This window comes from Pipistrellus hanaki (assembly GCF_964339955.1).
Source record: "Pipistrellus hanaki genome assembly, chromosome: 7".
NCBI lineage: Eukaryota > Metazoa > Chordata > Mammalia > Chiroptera > Vespertilionidae > Pipistrellus > Pipistrellus hanaki.
In genome coordinates, this window is record NC_140509.1 from 49,593,514 (window position 1) to 49,613,922 (window position 20,409).

Here is a 20,409-nt window from a genome sequence, read left to right on the forward strand (position 1 = left end):
TGTTTCTTCTTCCGGTTTTTAAAGAGCTTTCTAAATCCAGACTCTGGCATCCATCACGTCAGTAAACATTATCAATGTGGAATCTATCCTGAACACAGCTCAATGACTATGTCTTCATGCAAATTATTGACTAAAGCACTGAGGACAGGGCAAAAGTTAAAACATTTCAGGAAAAAATAAAATGAAGACTTGGCCCTAAAATGGCAATAGACCAATACTTAGGGAAACAGTTTTCAAACAATTACTAACAATTATTAACTCCATCCAACTGTATTAATCACCAGTGGAAGGTTCTCTTATCTTGTTTGTCTAATTCAGATACTTTGATAACATTATACCCACTAGCTACATGAAGCTATTTCTGTTCTCAGTAATTGCAATTATACAAAATTGAAAGTACAGTTCCTGTTATATTAGCCACATTTCAAGAGATCAACAGCCACATGTGACTAGTGGCTGCCAACCCTGTTCTAGATGTTCTGTTTTTACTCTAAAATTCTCTGCTGAGATCTAGACAGGGTCTATTTACATAGCATAATTTATGTCTAGTTGTATCATCCTATCAAATTGAATATTTTTAAAACCTGTAATTTTATATTGAAGTTTGTTCTTTGTGTTGTACATTCTACAGATTTTGGCAAATGTGTGACTATCGCATGTATCCAGCATCACAAAGAATAGATTCACTGCCCTAAAAATCCCTTGTGCTCCACCAATTCATTCCTTTCCAACCCGTGGCAACCAATCATCTTTTTACTGTCTCAAAAAAAAGGTTTTGTCCTTTCCAGAATGCCATACAGCTGGATTTATAAAGTAATGGAGCCTTCTCAGATTAACTTATTTCACTTAGCAGTATTCATTTACGTTCCCTCTAAGTAACTTGTTGCCTTATCTCCTTTTATCACAGAATAGTATTCCATTATATGGTTACTAGTGGCTCTGCACACAAATCCATGTGCTAATAAGCTCTCCGAGACACAGTAGCTTGCTGCCCTGCCCTCCTGTAGTTCTCCTCAGCTCAAAGCTTGCTGCACAACCCTCCTATAGCTCTCTGCCGCAGGTAGCTCACTGCACCATCCTCCTGTAGCTCTCCACCACTTGTAGCTTGCTGCCCCCCCTTCCTGCAGATCAGTCATTACCTTCATGGCATAACAACCATTTGCATATTACTTCTTTATTATATAGGATTCCACCATTTATTTATTCATCCCCCCGCCACTCCCCAATAAAAGGTTTCTTGACTACTTCCAAGTTTGGGCAATTTTGTCTTTATTTTTTTTATTTCTTTAAATTATGCTCTTTACATATATTGTCATACCCATAAAAAATGGAAACAAATCCTATTCAGAGATATGCTGAAAGCATATTATTAACTTGTATACTTATTTTTTCTTATTTTCCAATCTATACTAATAAAAAAGAAAGATGCAGCCAAAACTGGTTTGGCTCAGTGGATAGAGCGTCGGCCTGCGGACTGAGAGGTCCCAGGTTCAAATCCGGTCAAGGGCATGCATCTTGGTTGCGGGCACATCCCCAGTGGGGGGTGTGCAGGAGGCAGCTGATCGATGATTCTCTCTCATCGATGTTTCTGACTCTCTATCCTTCTCTCTTTCTCTCTGTGGAAAAATCAATAATATATATAATATTTTTTTTTAAAGATGCATATTGGCCATACTTTCATGACGCCCACCAGCCAATCAGGAGTGAGTATGCAAATCAACCCAACAAAGATGGCAGGTTAATTTGCATACACAGGCGCCAAGCAGCCAGAGGTAGGGCGGGGTGCTTATGTTGTCACCATAGTGACAATGCAGGCATTCCACATCACCCCAGCCACTCCAGGCTTCTGGGCAGCGTGGGAAGCAGGAAGGAGGATCCAGTGCAAAGGCAGAAAGGTGGCTCTGGGCTGGAGCAAAGGCGGCTCCAGCCGAGTGAAGGCTGTGCCAGCAGCCAGGGGAAGGAAGGGCCATTCTTGCACAAATCTTCATGCATCAGGCCTCTAGTCTTTCTATAATAATACATATTACTTAATCAGAAAATATTTTATTTTATTTTTAAATAATACAAACCAGTTTCTAGTTTACCATTTTTTTCACATTTTGTCTATTAAGTACATAAGGCATCACTAAGTAGACAAAAGTTTAAGTTTTTCACACATTTATCACATTTAGGGTAAATACCAGAAATTATATAAACAAAAAAATCTCTTATCATGTAGACAAATCAGCTAATAACTAAAGTACAAAGGCAAATGATCAGATAATTTAAATTTAATTTCCTCTTATCAAATCTTATTTTTCAAAGGAAAAGCCTTGTTTTATCAAACAGCATTTAACCACATGGGAATCACTCTTACATAAAACATCTTCTAAGTGAAAAATTATTTTAATAAGATTAATAATTATTATTTCATAATAGCAATAAAAGTAAATGTTTTAACTATCTAGTCACTTGAATTAATGAGAAAATTCCTTAGTCTAATATCTAACTGAAACTATGAGGAGTGGAGATGCAGTAAGTGAAAGGTGCTCATTAGAAGATATCATTTTGAACTAAGCTAATTAGAAAAAACAGCAGCCTATGCATAAAAATTAAAAATCTGCTTGAACATCTAAATGGCAATATTTATCAAATGGAGTAAGTGGATGAGATATTATATTCTAAATAAGCTAATTTCTCATATAAAACTGGAGATAGGATTAAAAGTACAAAAATAAAGCAAAACATAAGACTTAACAATAATATAAGTAATAATGAGTTCCTGGTTTGGTGGTGGTGTTTTTTCCAGAATCATCAAAATACTTGAAAAGGTTGTAGTTATTATTCAAAAGACATAATAGAAAATAGTTAATTTTCTGTTACCTTGAGGAAACTTAATAGTTTAATTTTAACCCTAAGTAGAAAGAATAGTTGAATATGTATTAATCACTATTGTGAGGTATAATTGGCATATACATTCTATATACTAAATTTACTTTACTATTTTCAAGTTTTAACTAAACCCTTAAAGAATTTATCAGAACAAAAAAAATATGCTAATCCTATAAGGATAATAAGAGTTATTTGTTTTAAAAACAACAACACTAAAATATATTTTACTTTTACACATCTTAAAATTTCCTAAAAAAAAAACTTTCCTTTTATGCTTAAGATAGGAAGAGATGATGCCTTCTTAAAAAACAAGTATTAGAGATTAAGATGAAGAAGAAAAAATGGCACAAAGTTCATGCTTTAATAAACTTCCTCTAGTAAAACAGAAAAAGAAAAAAATCTAACCAACACTTCAAACTTCAGAAGAGACAAATATGTCCTTGGACCTGAAATTGAGCAAACCAGGCAAAGCACTGAGATTAAAGAGACAAGCTGGGCTCCAGCTCTGGACAGCAAGCCAGGTGTTGGGTAACCTACATGGAAACTGCTCCCTACAATTGTGAAGCTCCAGCTAGGCTTAGTTGGAAGCCAGGGTATGGACACAGAGCTCCACTGTTCGTGAGAAGGGGCTGAAAAGAATGATATTTGGGCCCACGGTTGCATGGGAATCTAAGACAGGGAGAAGAAACAATTTGGTTGAAAAAAAGCCAGAAATCAACTTAAAATTATAAAACTTGTGAAGAAATCTTACACTAAAAATGATGGTTGATAAAATCAACACAAGTTCCCTCCAGAAAACAGTAATATGAAAAGATGTGACAAAATACTTTAAAATAAGTAATACTATGAATCGCAAACAAAGCAGTTGCTCCCAGTAAAATAATTTAGGAAATAAAAGAGGGTAAAGGGAAACACTATAATTTCTATTAAATGTTTCTATAAACATAAAACTAAAAGTCTATTAATTTTATTATTTACTTTTTGTTGTTAATCCTCACCAAGGATATTTTCCTATTGATTTTTAGAGAGAGTGGAAGGGAAGAAGAGAGATGCAGAGAGAGAAACATTAATGTGAGACACATTAATTGGTTGCCTACTTCACACACCCTGACCAGGTCCTGGGATCAAGCCTACAACCCAGATAAATGCCCTTGACCCAAATTAAACCTGGGACCCTTCAGTCAGTGGACCAATGCTCTATTACTATGTCATTCCAGCCAGGGCAAGAGACTATTAATTTTAAAAAAGATGGCAAAGATTCAAGAAAAAAGGACAAAGCTATTGTCAATCACAAAAAGTATTCTCTTACTATTGATAAACTTGTGCAAAGGTGAAGAATTATCCATTTGAGTTTTAAACAAATACTATGCAGCAAACAGCCTTATACAATATATAAGTAATGAACAATATGGCGTTGCTGTCAGCATTAATTACTGGGTCAAAAAACACATAGCTTTTGGAATATCTCATTGCAATGTATTTTTTTTTTAACACAATATTTTAAAGGTCACTTTACTGTATATTTTTAGAATATTTCAAATATTATCATGATTATTATTAACAGCATAAGAAAGAAAGCAAATAGTTGTACACAAATTAAAATGTTAAAGGAGAAACCCATTTCCATTGTGAAAGAAATGCATCTCTTATAACTGGAGGTAGCTTGAAAGCTATGTATCTAAAGGTTATTAAACTGTCAGATATCTCATTTTAAAAATAATACATGCTACATGAAGAAAAGCTAAAACAGGTGTGAAAAAAGTAAAAACCAGAGCAACAAAACCAAAAGCCAGTTCTTTCTTTTGAGTACAAAACAAAGCATTCCTCCAGCAAAAATAAAAAGTCCTAGAGAAAAGGCAGATAGAAAGGAGCAACATAAACTAAAAACTAGTTTAATTTTTTAAATAAGAAGACATTATAAATATGTTTACAGCGGCCCTAACCGATTTGGCTCAGTGGATACAATGTTGGCCTGTGAACTGAAGGGTTTCAGGTTCAATTTCGGTCAAGGACATGTACCTTGGTTGTGGGCACATCCCCAGTAGGGTGTGCAGGAGACAGCTGATCAATGTTTCTCTCTCATTGATGTTTCTAACCCTCTATCCCTCTCCCTTCCTCTCTGTAAAAAATCAATAAAATATATTTTAAAAAATAATAAATACCTTTACAGCTAAAAACTCAAGTACTCAGATGAAATGGTTAACTTCACGGAAAAATATAATTGACAAACTTAAGAAGAGATATAAAATCTGACTAAATCAGTAACTACTGGAAATTTTGAACTGGTAATCAAAGTTTCCTCCAAAAAGACACTTGGCCTGACAGTTTTCAAAGCATACTAGTATCCAACTTTCATAAAAGAGATAATCCCTTTCTTATGGAAATGTTTGAAAATAGCAAGAGAAAAGGGAAAAGCTCCAGAAGCTTATTATATGATGCCGGAAACCAATCATTGTCTCACTAACAGAAAGAAGCTGGTCAACCTTGAAGCTCTGAAAGGTCAAAGCCAACCACACCCTATATAATTCAGACAATAGTAACTGAGGCAACTTCCCCATCTTATAATCATGTAAATCCTTACTGATATGATAATCTGCCAAAGGGATATGGGTGTTTCCCAAAGCTGCTTAAGGGTAATGGGTGTGTCCCATAGCAGCCTCAATAAAAGGGATAGCAAGGCCAGAGCCTAGAGAGTCTTTCCACTAGAGGTTGACTTCCGCCTGGCCCCCCATTTGTCCCAAATTAACTCTATTTTATTCTCTCTCTTCATTTTAGTGTGTGGCCTCCTCCAGAAACCGGACCCTGAGTGGGCCCTAATCACACGGGTCATGTTAAGGGTTCCCACAATATGAAGCTGGAATAACCGTAGATTTTAAAATTGGATGATTTACAAATTCTCTATTCAGGTTGGGATTCTAAGCAGAGTAGGAAAACCATACAATGTACCAGTGTCTATCCAAGAATGCTCCAAGAAAAAAAGGAGACATTCTGATTTTCACAAATTTAACTAAACACAATAAGTGTATTTCCTTTTTAATTACAGGAAGGTATGCATGTTGCACTTGTACTATATGTAATAAATGATAAACATTATACATTACGGTAAGCCTATACTTACTGCATTCAATTTAGGGAATGCCTTCCTTTGAGATAATAAGCAATTTTAGATTTGCATGTAAATTTAAAATGACATATGAATAAAAAACTAAGAATAATGAAGTACAGTCAGAGAAAACATTTAAAACTAAATAACTCTGAAAAGGTTTTGAATTAATAGTCCATGTTGAACTGAGTACTAAAATAAAGCAAAGTATATTATTTATAACATTATAAATTATTCTTAGTTTGGTGTGTGGAATAATAAGTAACTAATATTCACACATTACAAAATAAAATCTTAAACATAAAAATATGACCATGAAAATGAGGACAGCACTTATTTACCATTTATTTTTCTCAAGAAAAATGTGCTAAGCAAATCTGTTTTTGCATTGCCAATAAATTAGATAAATTATATTTTCATAATAATTAATGCTCATTATTTATAGGTACTTAATCTAACACAATGTAACAAAGCTAAAATCAAGGTCACTTACAACTTAAACTATTTGGGATGTGAACATTATTTATGCCCCACATATTATAATTAATTATGTATATAGTAAGTAAGGTTACAGCTAAATATGACTATATGTATATTTAAAAGCTTATATTTTCATATACATAACAAATTGATATCTTCCTTTGATTCAAAGAAGATATGCTGATTTTAATTGCCTTAGAGAAAACAAATTTACAGCTATCATATGCATGTATGTGTGTATATGCACATGAAGATGAACAAAATGAACCAAATTTTAAATATTTAAATGCATGCTTATAGCAATTTCTAAATCTAATAATCAGACTAACATGTTTACAAAATGATCATTTAAGCATTATCCAAAATGTTTTTTTATCTCAACTACTATTTAAACACAGAAATGTATCCTTTATTTTACTAATATGCTTAATTTTATGTCTCTCAAATCAATTTATTACAGATATCTCTCAATATATGCAACCCATGTGTTCCTCCAAATTAGTCATAACAACACTCATTACATGAAATGCAATTTTCTTGCCCATTTCTCTTTTAAATGTAGGTATGAAAGTTTTAAGAGGAGGAAGCTTAAAAAATAAAATAGGGCTGGGTTGGTTAAACTTTTTTAAATTACCTTTTTGTCTCCCAAAACCTAAGAGTACCTGACACACACAATAGAATGAATAAATGAATGCCAAAAGAGAAGATTAAGACAAAATGTATAAATTTGGCAAAATGTCTTACTCTTTGAGCAACCATTCCAATTAAGAGAAAAATATTTTGGAATCTATTATTGCCACAAATTAGAAATGGCAAGTAATTTTTAATCCTCATTTTGAGTTTAACTTAACATATTAATAATATATTTACCTTTCCCCTGTATCTTAAATAAGTCATCAAAATCCAACTCTCTACAAATTTCAACAAAATAATCAGTCAGCAAATACAATTAAACCTTCAATAAAAGATCTCATTACTTACCCAAAGTACTCCTTATATTTAACAAACTTCGAAAATTAAAAAGGTTTACCAAGCTGAGAGCTGTCCTCCACCTTCTACTCTGAGGTCCTAGTGATAACCCTTGAACCATCAGTCTTACACATACAGCTCTTCAAATATCATGTCCATTCTCCAATCCCTCCATAGCTTTCTCTTGGAAAGTATAAACAAATACATTTTTTTTTTCAGCTCCTCATCATAAGACATTATTTCCATTTCCTTTACCAATCAACCTGATCACTCTTCTCTAGACCTTCAGTAGGATTCTAGCTCCCTTAAAGTGTGGTTACTAGGTGCAGACTGAAGAGTTGAACCGAATTATCATCACCCATATATAAGGTTACTTTTTTTAAAAAAATATATTTTATTGATATTTTACAGAGAGGAAAGGAGAGAGATAGAAAGATAGAAATGTCGATGAGAGAGAAACATCGACCAGCTGCCTCTTGCACACCCCCTACCGGGGATGTGCCCGCAAAATATACATGCCCTAGACCGGAATCGAACCTGGGACCTTTCAGTCCACAGACTGACACTCCACCACTGAGCCAAACCGGTTTCGGCAGGTTACTTTTTTAATAATAAAATTTTATTATTTGGTATATATATATATATATATATATATAGATTACATCATGCTATATATTCACAGCCAACCTATATGATAGCTAATCACTTTTTCATGTTAACAAGTTAGAAAACTGCAGCTTAGAAAAGTGGTTAAACTTAAGAGACCTGCTAATATCTAGTCTAGTGCAATAAAAGTCACCTTGACTTTTCCTAAAAGTAGAGCAAATAATTCTTGCATTTTCCTCATAAAAAGTTTCATCCCTTATAAAGTACAAATGAATACCCTAAAATGATAGACAACGTGGAAGTAACAAAAACCTTGGGAGAAACTGACTATATCCCAATAGAATATGCAATATGGGCATATTCAGATATGTATCCACAAATTAAATAGAGAAGAGTTACATATGATCTGGATAACACTCTACCCAAAACCACTTAGATTAAATAGAAGTTTTTTGTTTTTGTTTTTCTTAATAGCAGGTTCAATCATGGGGATTGTCTTTCTAAGCATAACACCAAAGGAAGATTACTACAAGAAAAGATGGATAGACTTGCCTACTTAAACACTAATACAACTGCCAAAAAAATTTAACCTTATTATAAATTTTTTAGAAATAAAAAATGAACTTCAATGTCATAAAATAAAGTAAAAACTGGCAATTCTCGCAAAATAAGTTAGTAGCCTAAAATATATTTTAAAAAACTCTACCTCAGTAGTGATAAAAATGTAATTAAAACTGAGTTACCATTTTCTCTCTACTAAATAGGCAGGTGTTTCTTTTTTAAAGTATGATAGGATTGGAATAGACCTAAGTACAGAGATACTCTTATACATCACAGGTAGAAATATACACTGGCAGATTCTTTCAGGAAAGTATTTTGTTAGTACTTTTGGATGCAAACTTTTCACAGATAGAAATATATTCAAGGGAAAATATGTATGAGCAAATACTTAGCAAAAGAGTCTTTACTGCAAGTAAGGCTAAATATAATAAGGCTTCAATAGCATAGTGTTAATTTAATAAACTAATTTATGGTGGTAAATGTAATACTCTGCAGTGATTAAAATGTATCTATAATAATAAAAGCGTAATTTGCTAATTAGACCCTACAGCCAAACGACCTTCCGGATGTCCTTCCGGATAAAGCTGGGGCTGCAAGGGCCAAGGCAAGCCAAGGCTGCAAAGGCCGAGCCCCTTGCACAAATTTCATACATCAGGCCTCTAGTTATACAATAGAATACTGTCTTAAAAATATGTATATAAGTGACAAAAAAATTCTAAATTGCATATACTGTAGAACCCATTTTTAAAGTATTAATATTTTAAAATATATATAATCCAAAAGATGACTTAGTTCCTTTAAACTGTGTGCTCTAAATATTTTATAATGATATATTTTTTTAAATTAGAAAAATTAGCAAACTTGTGCTAAGAATAGGTGGTATTATATGGCACAAAAAAACTATTTTCCACCACAACACTGAGAAGAGAAAAAAAAGAGAGAGAGAGAGAGAGAGAAACAATGATTGGATTATAATAAAACATAATGGCTGACACAGTAGCCATAAACTGAAAAAAATTAGAGGAATATGAGAGAAATGTAGCAAAAACACAAAAAGAATGAACATATTGACAAATGTGATTCAAAACCTATAATAGTAGGGTCTTTAAGGTTAAATCTCTAAAAAAAAAAAAATCTAGGCATACGAAACTGGGAGAAATAACAAAGTCCTTTTATCAAATGTATGAAGCAAGGAAATAAAATCAGGTCATGTTCTTTCCTTGGGGAAGACAAGAGAAGCAGTCCATTCTCACTTTGCTTGCATCTTCTCCTAATATGAGCTTATAACAAGAAAGAGCATATCATAAGCACTGAATGCTACCTATGGTAAGGGGAAAAGTAGTAATGAATAACCTAGCCTCCTCAAATAAATTCAGATATTCACACCATGATGCATCATATTCCAAGATTTAGGAACTGCTCCCGGATTTGATCTCAGAATCCCTGTTATCTATGAGAAATAATAAAGAAAAACAGAAATGCTAGATAAAGGTAACCCCTCCCCCCAATTAAAAAAAAAGAAAAAGAACAAGATTTAAGTAGTAGACTGTGAAAACTACTTAACTTACTTAAATACAAGCTTAACATCAACACAGCGCAATGTAACAGAGCAAAGAACAGAACTCACCAAGTATCATGAGAAAATGCAGTGGACCCTTGAACAGCATGAGTTTGAGAACTGAGAGTCTACTTATACACATTTTTTTCCAATAAATACTGTAAACATATTTTTTCTTCCTTATGATTTTAACTTTCTCTAGTTTAGTTTATTATGAGAATACAGTATAGACTAGACAAAGCATACAAAATATGTATGTGATAATCAACTGTTTATGTTATTGGTAAGGCTTCCAATCAACAGTAGGAAATAAGTAGTTAATTTTGGGGAGAGGGATCAAAAGTTATAACACAGATTTTGGACTGCATGGGAGAGTCAGCAGGGTTGTAATTACATTGTTCAAGTGTCAAACTAATCACAATACTTTTTCCTATGAAATTATTAGAGTAGTTGTTTTAGACTGGCAAAACAACTGAAAGTTTGATATCTTTGAAGTCAAGATGGTGAAAAGCATTCTACATGTCAGTATTGTTAGATCTATGGATTGCTAGCACTGAACAATTGCATCCAAATACAAAGACTAAGAACAAAAAAATATATATAACTTCCATCATATTCCATAGGATGTCTTATTAAAAAAGAAACTCTTCCTTAAATTAGTACACCTTATTATATGGATATCACCATTTGGATAGTATACTAGACATACAAATACTATGCGTAGAAAAATTCTACAATACATTCTCTAAGTTTTAAAGTACAATTTTACCAAATGGCAGATTATCTATTTAAAACTTAGGATTAGGGAAAGGGCTCTTCTAATTACTTGGTGTAATGAATATAGAAAAAGTAGCACATATATCATCCTCATAGCTGAAAGGACACTATTTTAATTAAACCTATGAGTTTAATTAAATTAAGTATCCTCCTTATTGTTCAGCAGTACTAAGTCTACTAAGACTACTAGTAAGAATGTATAATACTTGATCAGCTGATGTGCCTCAGTGATTGCACATCAAACCTTCAATCAAGAGGTTGTTGGTTCAATTCCCAGTCGGGGTATTTGGGCTCAATTAGAGAGCATGCAGGAGGCAGCCAATTGATGATGTTTCTCTCTGATCAATGTTTCTATCTCTCTAACCCTCTCCCTTCTTCTCTCTCTAAAAATCAATTTAAAAAAAACACATTAAAAAAAACAAAACAATGTATAACACTTAATAGGAAAACCTTTTCATAAAGCATTAATGTTAATAGTTCTACACAATATTTTAAATACTCTATTCCAAAAACATCACTATATTCTTCTGACCAAACTGCAGTATACACATTAGATCAGTAGTTTTCAAAGTGTAGTATAAATCTCCAAGATTCTTTCAGGAAGCCATGAGCTCAAAGTTATTTTCATAATATAACTAAAATATTATTTGCCTCTTTATTTTTCATCCTTCCATACATATAAGGTGAGTATAATCTTCCATGGAGTATAAATTAGATTTAGTATTATTTTAAATGATTTTGTAAACAATTATTAAAGCATTTACTATATAAAACTTTGTGTGTTTTTTTAATTTATAACACAATATCAATGGAGTATACGAACAACATAAAGAAAAACTCTATCAGGTCCTCAGTTATTTGTAAAAGTGTAAAGAAGTTTTGAGAACAAAAAGTCTGAAAATCACTATATTAAATCATACTAATTTTTCTAAATCAAAATTTCAGAAGATTCTGGAAACATTTATAATGCAAATAAGTACCAAAAAGTATAGTCTTCCCTCAGATGGCAACCTAATCAAACAAAAGCACAATATTAAGAAGTACCTTTTTTTTTTTTTTGCTCACCACCCATGTTTAAAAAAAGCTATTTCATATAAGATAGTTCACATTAGTGTAAAACTTCAATAACTTCAACTATACCTCATTCTGAAGTTCATCACCACTTTTAACAGAAGCAAGCATATCATATAAAGTACAGCAAAGATCTTCTATTCTTGTTGCTTCAGCCATTTCATTTAAAGTTGCATTTAAGTACTTCTCAACTTCACACCACAAAAAGGAGTCATTTGTTTTCTCCATAGGTTTGACCTCTGGGGTGGAATGTTCCCGGAAATGTCCATTCAGAAACTTCTTATAATCTAGGCTTATAGTTTTCTGAGGTTCACCATTTATTGGCAGCTCATCAAAGTAGTCCAAATCATACATGTCAAATGAGAATGTTAAATTACTACCAAAGAAAACTCTATCACCACATTCCTCTTGTGTCATCTGGAAAAGAGCAGCAAGACTGTCTTCATGGAAATGAGAAGTAATCCGACTGGTAGCATTACAAGCTGCAGTGGCAGATGATGATGGGAAGGGACCAAACATCTGTTTGATAGCCTTTGTCTCACTGTGACCAACAGAGTCCTTCAAGTGAAATGTCTTGAAGAGAAATGCAGCCGCATTTTCAATTGCTTCTTTCCCATTTTCAATTCCAACTATTAAAAGACAAAGGAAACAGTATTAGCTCAACTGAATCATAGTTCAAGTAACCATTTAAAAAAAACAAACTAATAATAATATTTTTCTGGATAAATCCAGCAGTAAAAACATCCTGGTAAAGATAAACCAATTTAAGAGCAGAAAAGCTCCTTTCAAGTGCATTCCCAAATTTTCAAAGAACTGTATTAGGTAAGCAAACCATTGTCAGTAATTATTCTATATCTAAACAGAGAAACTAATAACACTTTACCTCTCTTTAAAACTTATTTAAAACCAAATTTTAAAAACTTATTTGATGAGTAATGGTATGATTCATTCTTTATTATGGCCAAGTAATATGCTATTTTAAAAATCATATTGATGCGCACTTTTCCATTATCTTTTCTATTGAAATAAAGCTGCAATGAACATAGGAATGCATATATCTTTTCAAATTAAGTGTTTGGATTTCTTCAGAGTAAACTAAAACTTTGTTAAGAAAAAAATAAATTCATGTGATTCATGTGAATCAAAATCCTTTGATCAAAACTATCCACAGTTGGCTTAATCATTATTATTTAAAACTACTTCTAGGATAGAATATTCAGGAAAGATAGATTTTAACAAAATCTTGCTTAGTAAGGAAATATCACAAGAAAGTGTTTTCCTTTGATCACAAGCTACTGTAAGTCAGAAACTTAATTGGATATGGTTAACTTTTAAAATGAAATTAATGTGGTTCTCCACTGAGGTTTTAGAAAATGTTATTCAAAGAAGATTGAGGAATAAATGCCTCAACTCAGATACGTCTGATTATAAACTATTTTTAGTAATTAAGTAATGATTTCTATGAATTTTATTAATTATATAATGGAAAATGTCTCTCAGAACTCTCTAGTCTGAAAATATTTTTGAGGACAATAATTCTGAGAATGACATAATTTTTAGAAAATATAAAAAATGTTTGAAATTAATATCTATTTACTGTATCATATACTAATTTGCTTATATAAATAGAATGAAACAATATTTCCTTAGACCGTTGGTTCTCAAATAAAATGTGCCTCAAGCCCTGGCCAGTGTGGCGTGGTTGGTTGAAAAATTGTTCCATACACCAAAAGGTAGCAGGTTCGATCCCCAGGTGGGGCACATTAGGGAGAAACAGATCAATGTTTCTCTCACATTGACTTTTCTCTGTCTCCCTCCCTTCTTCTCTTTCTGAAATCCATGCATGTCCTCGGTGAGGATTAACAAACAAACAAACAAACACTCACAAAAAAAACACCTTAAATTGTACATCAGAATCACTGGGTTCTTGTTAAAACCAAGACTGTGGGTCTTCTGTCTCAGTTTCAGATTCACGCCGCCTAAGATGGGGCCTGAGAATGTGCCTCTCTGACAAATTCCCTCCGGTTTGGAATTTAAAACATGGTAATTATTAATCCAAATTAAGGAAAAGAAAACACATCTCCATTGTATCTCTTCCTATATCCTGCTAAAATTGTAATCTTAGTTGAATAACGCTTCTTCACAAACGTTAACACCCTTGCTAACTCTCCTGCACAACCTGCTCCACATCTCAGAGTTGGGCTGCTGAGAACGGACAAGCGTTCACACCACAAAGTAATTTCTCAAAAGTGAATCTCTGCACCGCGCTAGTCAGGAGTCCGGAAAGACCAACTTTTGAGAAGCACTAGCTTCTGTTTACCATCTAACGAGGAAACCAAAGTACTGCACTCGGAACACAATTCCTCCGGAGTGCTAGAGCACAGCACGTGAGATGGTCCCTCCGTGTGGCCCCGCGACCACACGCCGGCCCCGCCCGCGGTGACACGTGGACACGCCGACACGCGGCCCAGCGCTCCGCCAGCGGGTGATGACGCAATGCCGCGCCCCGGCTGCTGCCCGCAGACCCGGAAGAGCGGGCAGCCCGGATAGGAGCAGGGATAGGAGCAAGGAATGTGGCCCAGCTCACAAAGGACCACCTAATATGGTGGTACAGCCCACCTGTGATGCCAGCACTTAGATCCTTTGTTGACTGGAAATAGGTGTTTGTAAAACAGGAAAAAAAAAATCTTAATAAATGCAATTAGATGTCTGACTTGTCAAAGTTCTGGCAGGCCCACCTCCCCTTAACAATCAGCAGGGAATGAGAAGGGAAGCCCTAGTGTTTCTGCATTTCTCCATCCGCTGGCTGCACCAGCACCCCTTTGCAGACGCACCGAAATAACGAGGGGAGGGGCAGGGCAGGCTTGGAAAATGAGAGCGGTGCCTTCCGGGGTGGAAGTTTGTAATAGGTAGTCATGTACATGTGTTCCTACACTAAGGTGACCAGACGTCCCGCTTTTGGCGGTACAGTCCCGATTTTTAACAATTTGTCCCGGGGCATTGTAAAGAAGTCCCGATGTTTGTAAAGATTTTTAACAAACATCGGGACCTTTTTAAAACGCCGCGGGACTCGGGACAAATTGTTAAAAATCGGGACCGTCGGGTCACCTTATCTTACACTACAGCCAAAACTAAATGTGTTGGATTAACTGAGAATCTTGTTTACAAGCAACCTATTTTTTGTTCATTTCCCTTTATATTTTATGAAGAATTTAGTAGACAGTGGATCTTTTAAAGAGATATACATTTAAAGCTCATGAGAAAACTTTTTATTAATAAATACTTGCCCTGTCCACTTCAGTTATATTGAGAGCAAATGAGACATACTAGTATGTGAAATGTATGGTAAACTAAAGATATAATTGGTAACTGATTACTGTAGCATTATTATAAAAGAAATTTCTAAAATTAGAGTTCAGTGATGACTATGTCATCCTCAACATACAATTTACTTTTATATTTTCCTTTGCAAAATATTAAGAATTAAAGAGTTGTAAATTGTAACTTTTTAAATAGCTCACTCTAATAGTTGAGAAGTTCCTTATAAGGAATGAGTAGGGCATTTTAATCAAGTAAAAATATCCATCAACTGTTTGCATCCTTAATTGATAAATACCCAGTTTAGAAGTTTTCAACAAATGAATTCCTTAACCAGTTAAAATCTTCACTATTCTGCATTATACCATTTTTCAAATAATCAAACAAACTAATAGAGGTAAGCATTTACAATATAGCTTTTGGGGGAATAAACTGAACAATTTATGTGATATAAATTTAAAATTGGCTAAGTAATATTGGGTCGGCAGCTAAGTAATTGCGGGTTTCATACATATATGGCTTCAGTTGAATTTTTAGTTTGCAGACGTAGTACAAATGTAAAACACATTTTGTTATTTGATAGTTGGCTATTCAGCTGTTAATCAGTAAAAAAAGTTTTTTGATCTGTTTTGTAGTTTTCGTTTGGCGTTAGTTGAAAAATGGAAAATCAAAAGGAACATTTTCGTCATATTTTGCTTTTTTATTTCCGCAAAGGGAAAACGCATCGCAAGCTCATAAAAAGTTATGTGCTGTTTATGGTGACGAAGCCTTAAAAGAACGGCAGTGTCAAAATTGGTTTGCCAAATTTCGTTCTGGTGATTTTTCACTCAAAGATGAAAAACGCTCTGGTCGTCCAGTTGAAGTTGATGACACCCTAATCAAAGCAATAATCAATTCAGACTGTCACAGTACAACACGTGAGATTGCAGAGAAGCTTCATGTATCACATACATGCATTGAAAATCACTTAAAACAACTTGGCTATGTTCAAAAACTCGATACATGGGTTCCTCACGAACTGAAAGAATCACAGTTAACGCAACACATTAGCAGCTGCGATTTGCTAAAGAAATGTAATGAAAATGACCCATTTTTAAAACGACTGATAACTGGCGATGAAAAATGGGTTGTTTACAACAATATCAAGCGGAAAAGATCGTGGAGCAGGCCAGGTGAACCAACTCAAACAACATCAAAAGCTGATATTCATCAAAAGAAGGTTTTGTTATCAGTTTGGTGGGATTACAAAGGAATTGTCTACTTTGAACTCTTACCACCCAACCGAACGATCAATTCTGATGTCTACATTGAACAACTAACGAAATTAAACAATGCAGTTGAAGAAAAGCGGCCCGAATTGACAAATCGAAAAGGTGTTGTATTCCATCATGACAATGCAAGGCCACACACATCTTTGGTCACTCGGCAAAAATTAATGGAGCTTGGTTGGGATGTTTTGCCACATCCACCATATAGTCCTGACCTTGCACCATCTGATTACTTTTTGTTTCGATCTTTACAAAACTCCTTGAATGGTAAAAATTTCAATAATGATGATGATGTCAAATCGTACCTGATTCAGTTTTTTGCTAATAAAAACCAGAAGTTTTTTGAACGTGGGATTATGATGCTGCCTGAAAGATGGCAAAAGGTCATTGATAAAAATGGGCAATACATTACAGAATAAAGTTATTTAGTTCCATGAAAAAATTGTCTTTGATTTTCTTTAAAAAATCCGCAATTACTTAGTTGCCGACCCAATATAACTTAAATAACAAGCTCCATTTATTTTTCAGTGTCAGTCTTGTACATCAAAAATCCTCCAGGAAAACCTTGCATTAAATAGGCAAAGTACTCAAGAAATATTCAATACAGTAATTTGAAGAAACTGTTTAGATGCTAACATTATTCCTGCACTTTAATAGAAATTATCTACTGCTTTCATCGTGAGCAAATAATGAAAGGGAAGCAAAGAGAGAAACATATTTGATAGAGAAAAAGATTAGTAGTAGTACAAGAGATTATAATAAAGAGAGGCCAAGACAATTCACCAATTTTTCAGAGTTAGTCATTTAATTGTATGTATATTCACTACAAAATGTGGATACTCATCTTACAGTGTAGACTTTAAGTCGGCATCCAGCCGCTATGTTACCATTTCTTGTACTATAAGATCCTGCATCAAATTACAACTTGAATTTCCAAGGGAATAAACTACCTTTGAACAAATCACATAGCTCACTGAGATTTAACTGGCATTTAAAATAAAATTTTAACATCCAAGGAAAAAGCATTATATAAAAAGATGATATAAAGTATACATGTCAGTGTAGCATCCATATAAAACATATAGTTATAGCCTTGACAGTACCATAAAGAAAATTAATTACAACTTTTAACTACAAGTAGAGGTACAAAAATGCCTCTACTGAGGAATACAGTATAAATTTTCTTATGCTAAGGAATCATAATAATGTGTAAATGAAGAATAATATATTGATAAACTAAACTGTGAAGAGTTGATCTTATTTCTATCACTTGCCACTGCTACAATAGCAATTCAATTTATAGCTGTTTTGTCATATCCCCACATAATCTGAACTGCCTGTTTATACAGCCCATATATTTGCAAAGTCATCTATGATTTTCATTAAGTTATTCAGTTCTTTGTCATTTTTCTTGTGATATAGACATTTATAAACAACTCTGTCCCTGAAACAAACACAATCTAATTCTCTCTAAGTTCCTTCTCTATGAATTCTTTCCTGAGTAACACAAGAGTTCCTCCCCTTTTTGTACATCATCATCACTGGGCACATCTATCATAGCCACACAGTTAAGCTATTTGTCTATCAATGGCTACTGGTACATCTAGACCAGGGGTCCTCAAACTTTTTAAAGTGGGGGCCAGATCACGGTCCCTCAGAGAGCTGGAGGGCCGGACTATATGAACTACTAATCCCTACTGTAACACCTTGGCTGCGCTCACTGCCCAAAAAACCTGGCGGGCAGGATCAGACTCCCCTGGGGGCTGCATGTGGCCCGCGGGCCGTAGTTTGAAGACCTCTGATCTAGACTATAATAAAATAATTGACTGACAGCCACTTACCAAGCTGTACTCTAGGCACTTTGTAGTATTGCTTCACATCACACCAACCATACAAAGAAGTACTATCACCATCCTATATAATGAAGAGGTAATATGCAAATTGACCCTCACAACCTCATACAAGATGGCCATCCCCATGTAGTCAAAGAGGAGGGCAGCTGAAGGCAACCAGGCCTGCAGGGGAGGGAGGGCAGTTGGGGGGAACCAGGCCTGCAGGGGAGGGCAGTTGGGGCAACTGGGCTGGCAGGGGAGAGCAGTTGGGGGCGATCAGGCTGGCAGGGGAGCAGTTAGGTGTCGATCAGGCTGGCAGGGGAATGGTTATGAGGTGATCAGGCTGGCAGGGAGGTGAGCAGTTGGGAGCCAGCAGTCCCAGGTTGTGAGAGGGATGTCCGAGGGGTCCCAGATTGGAGGAGGTGCAGGCTGGGCTGAGGGACATCCTCCCCCCACACCCTACCCCCAGTGTACGAATTTCATGCACCGGGCCTCTAGTATTATATGTGAGAAAACAGGGTTAGTGATATTAGCTACTCACTAGTAAATGACAGAACTAAATGTGTACTGTATATATTAACTCATAACTTGAAATTATCCTATGCTATAAGAAAATAGTTTTATGAAAAGTTAAAACTGAAAATGAAATAAGGATAATACAAAAAAATAGTTGCAAATATTCTAAACATTAACTTACTGTATATATCCATATATCTAAAAATACAGTATAAGTAACTATAGTTTATTACAGGAATGCAAAGGTAATTCAATTGTTAGAAAATCTAGCAACATAATCAATTCTCAAAAACTGAAGTAGGAAACATCTAGTGCAGAGATATGATGGCTAGAAGTCACACAGACATGGTGAGCAAAGGCAACAGACATGAAAGAAAGGCCAGCTATTAGCAGTCTTGTGCCCAATCAAGGACAGTACATTACATTTGATTATTATATGCTTGTAAACTCCTTTAATCTACAATACCATCATATCATTTTAAATGATATAGGAAATTCCGTATAAAGACATTGAGGCATATATAGATTTCTTAGTGAGAAGGTTTTTAATTACAGATTCAATTTCTTTAACAGTCAAATATTCAGATTTTCTATTTCCTCCTTTGTCTATTTAGTCATTTTTGTCATCTTAGTCCTCTGTCAAGAGCTCTGTTCATCTTCTCATCCTCCCTTTTTATCTGGCCTCCTCCTCTGGAATAGACAGTCAATTTCAGATAAAAGTGGCCCAAATACCAGGATAGATTTTCTAGGTTTATTTATGCTGTCAGATTTTGGCCACATAATTTTTATTGCTTCAGAAGTAATATGATGTGGTCAAACTGTTTTCTATTTTACAGTTTTTCTAATTATTCTCAGCAGAGAGCTATTCCAAATTATTTCATCTGCCAGTTTATGTCAAATGGAACATTGAACTTTTTTGGAATCTACAATTTTCAAGATAGTTGTTTTTTACAAATACGCATGAAAAACCTCCTGCTTCACTCTATACCCAATAGGCCTTTATTATTTACTAGAAGCCTGGTGCATGAAATTCGTGCACTTGGGGGGTTTATCAGCCAGGTCTCCTGCGCCCTCTCTCAGACTGGGAGCCCTCGGGGGTTGACTGATGGCTTAGGCCCGCTCCTCGCAGGGAGTGTGCCTAAGCCAGCAGTTGGGCAATCTTAGCACTGCTGCGGAGGCAGGAGAGGCTCCCACCACGGCTGCTGTACTCACCAGCCATGAGCCTGGCTTCTGGCTGCAAGGCACTCCCCCTCTGTGAGCACACTGACCACCAGGGGGCAGCTCCTACATTGAAGGTATGGCCCCTGGTCAGTGCACATCATAGCAATCGGTCATTCTGCCATTCAGTCAATTTGCATATTAGCCTTTTATTACTTAGGATATGCATACTCTTATTTCCATAGACAGAATTGTCAATTCCTACTAATATCTATATATACCTCCTTCTGCAATCATCGATTTATAAAATGCTTTCCATAC

At 34.8% G+C, this 20,409-nt stretch overlaps 1 protein-coding gene across 6 annotated transcripts in view; it reads right to left on the reverse strand.

Annotated features, from left to right (window-relative positions):
• The window catches only part of ASCC3 (activating signal cointegrator 1 complex subunit 3), a 216,905-nt gene that overhangs the window by 182,302 nt on the left and 14,194 nt on the right, over nucleotides 1-20,409 (reverse strand). For all 6 annotated transcript variants that reach the window (XM_084889357.1, XM_084889353.1, XM_084889355.1 and 3 more), the window contains exon 4: nucleotides 12,066-12,625. In XM_084889357.1, the coding sequence (XP_084745483.1) occupies nucleotides 12,066-12,625 (560 nt within the window). The remainder of the gene's footprint in view (nucleotides 1-12,065; nucleotides 12,626-20,409) is intronic.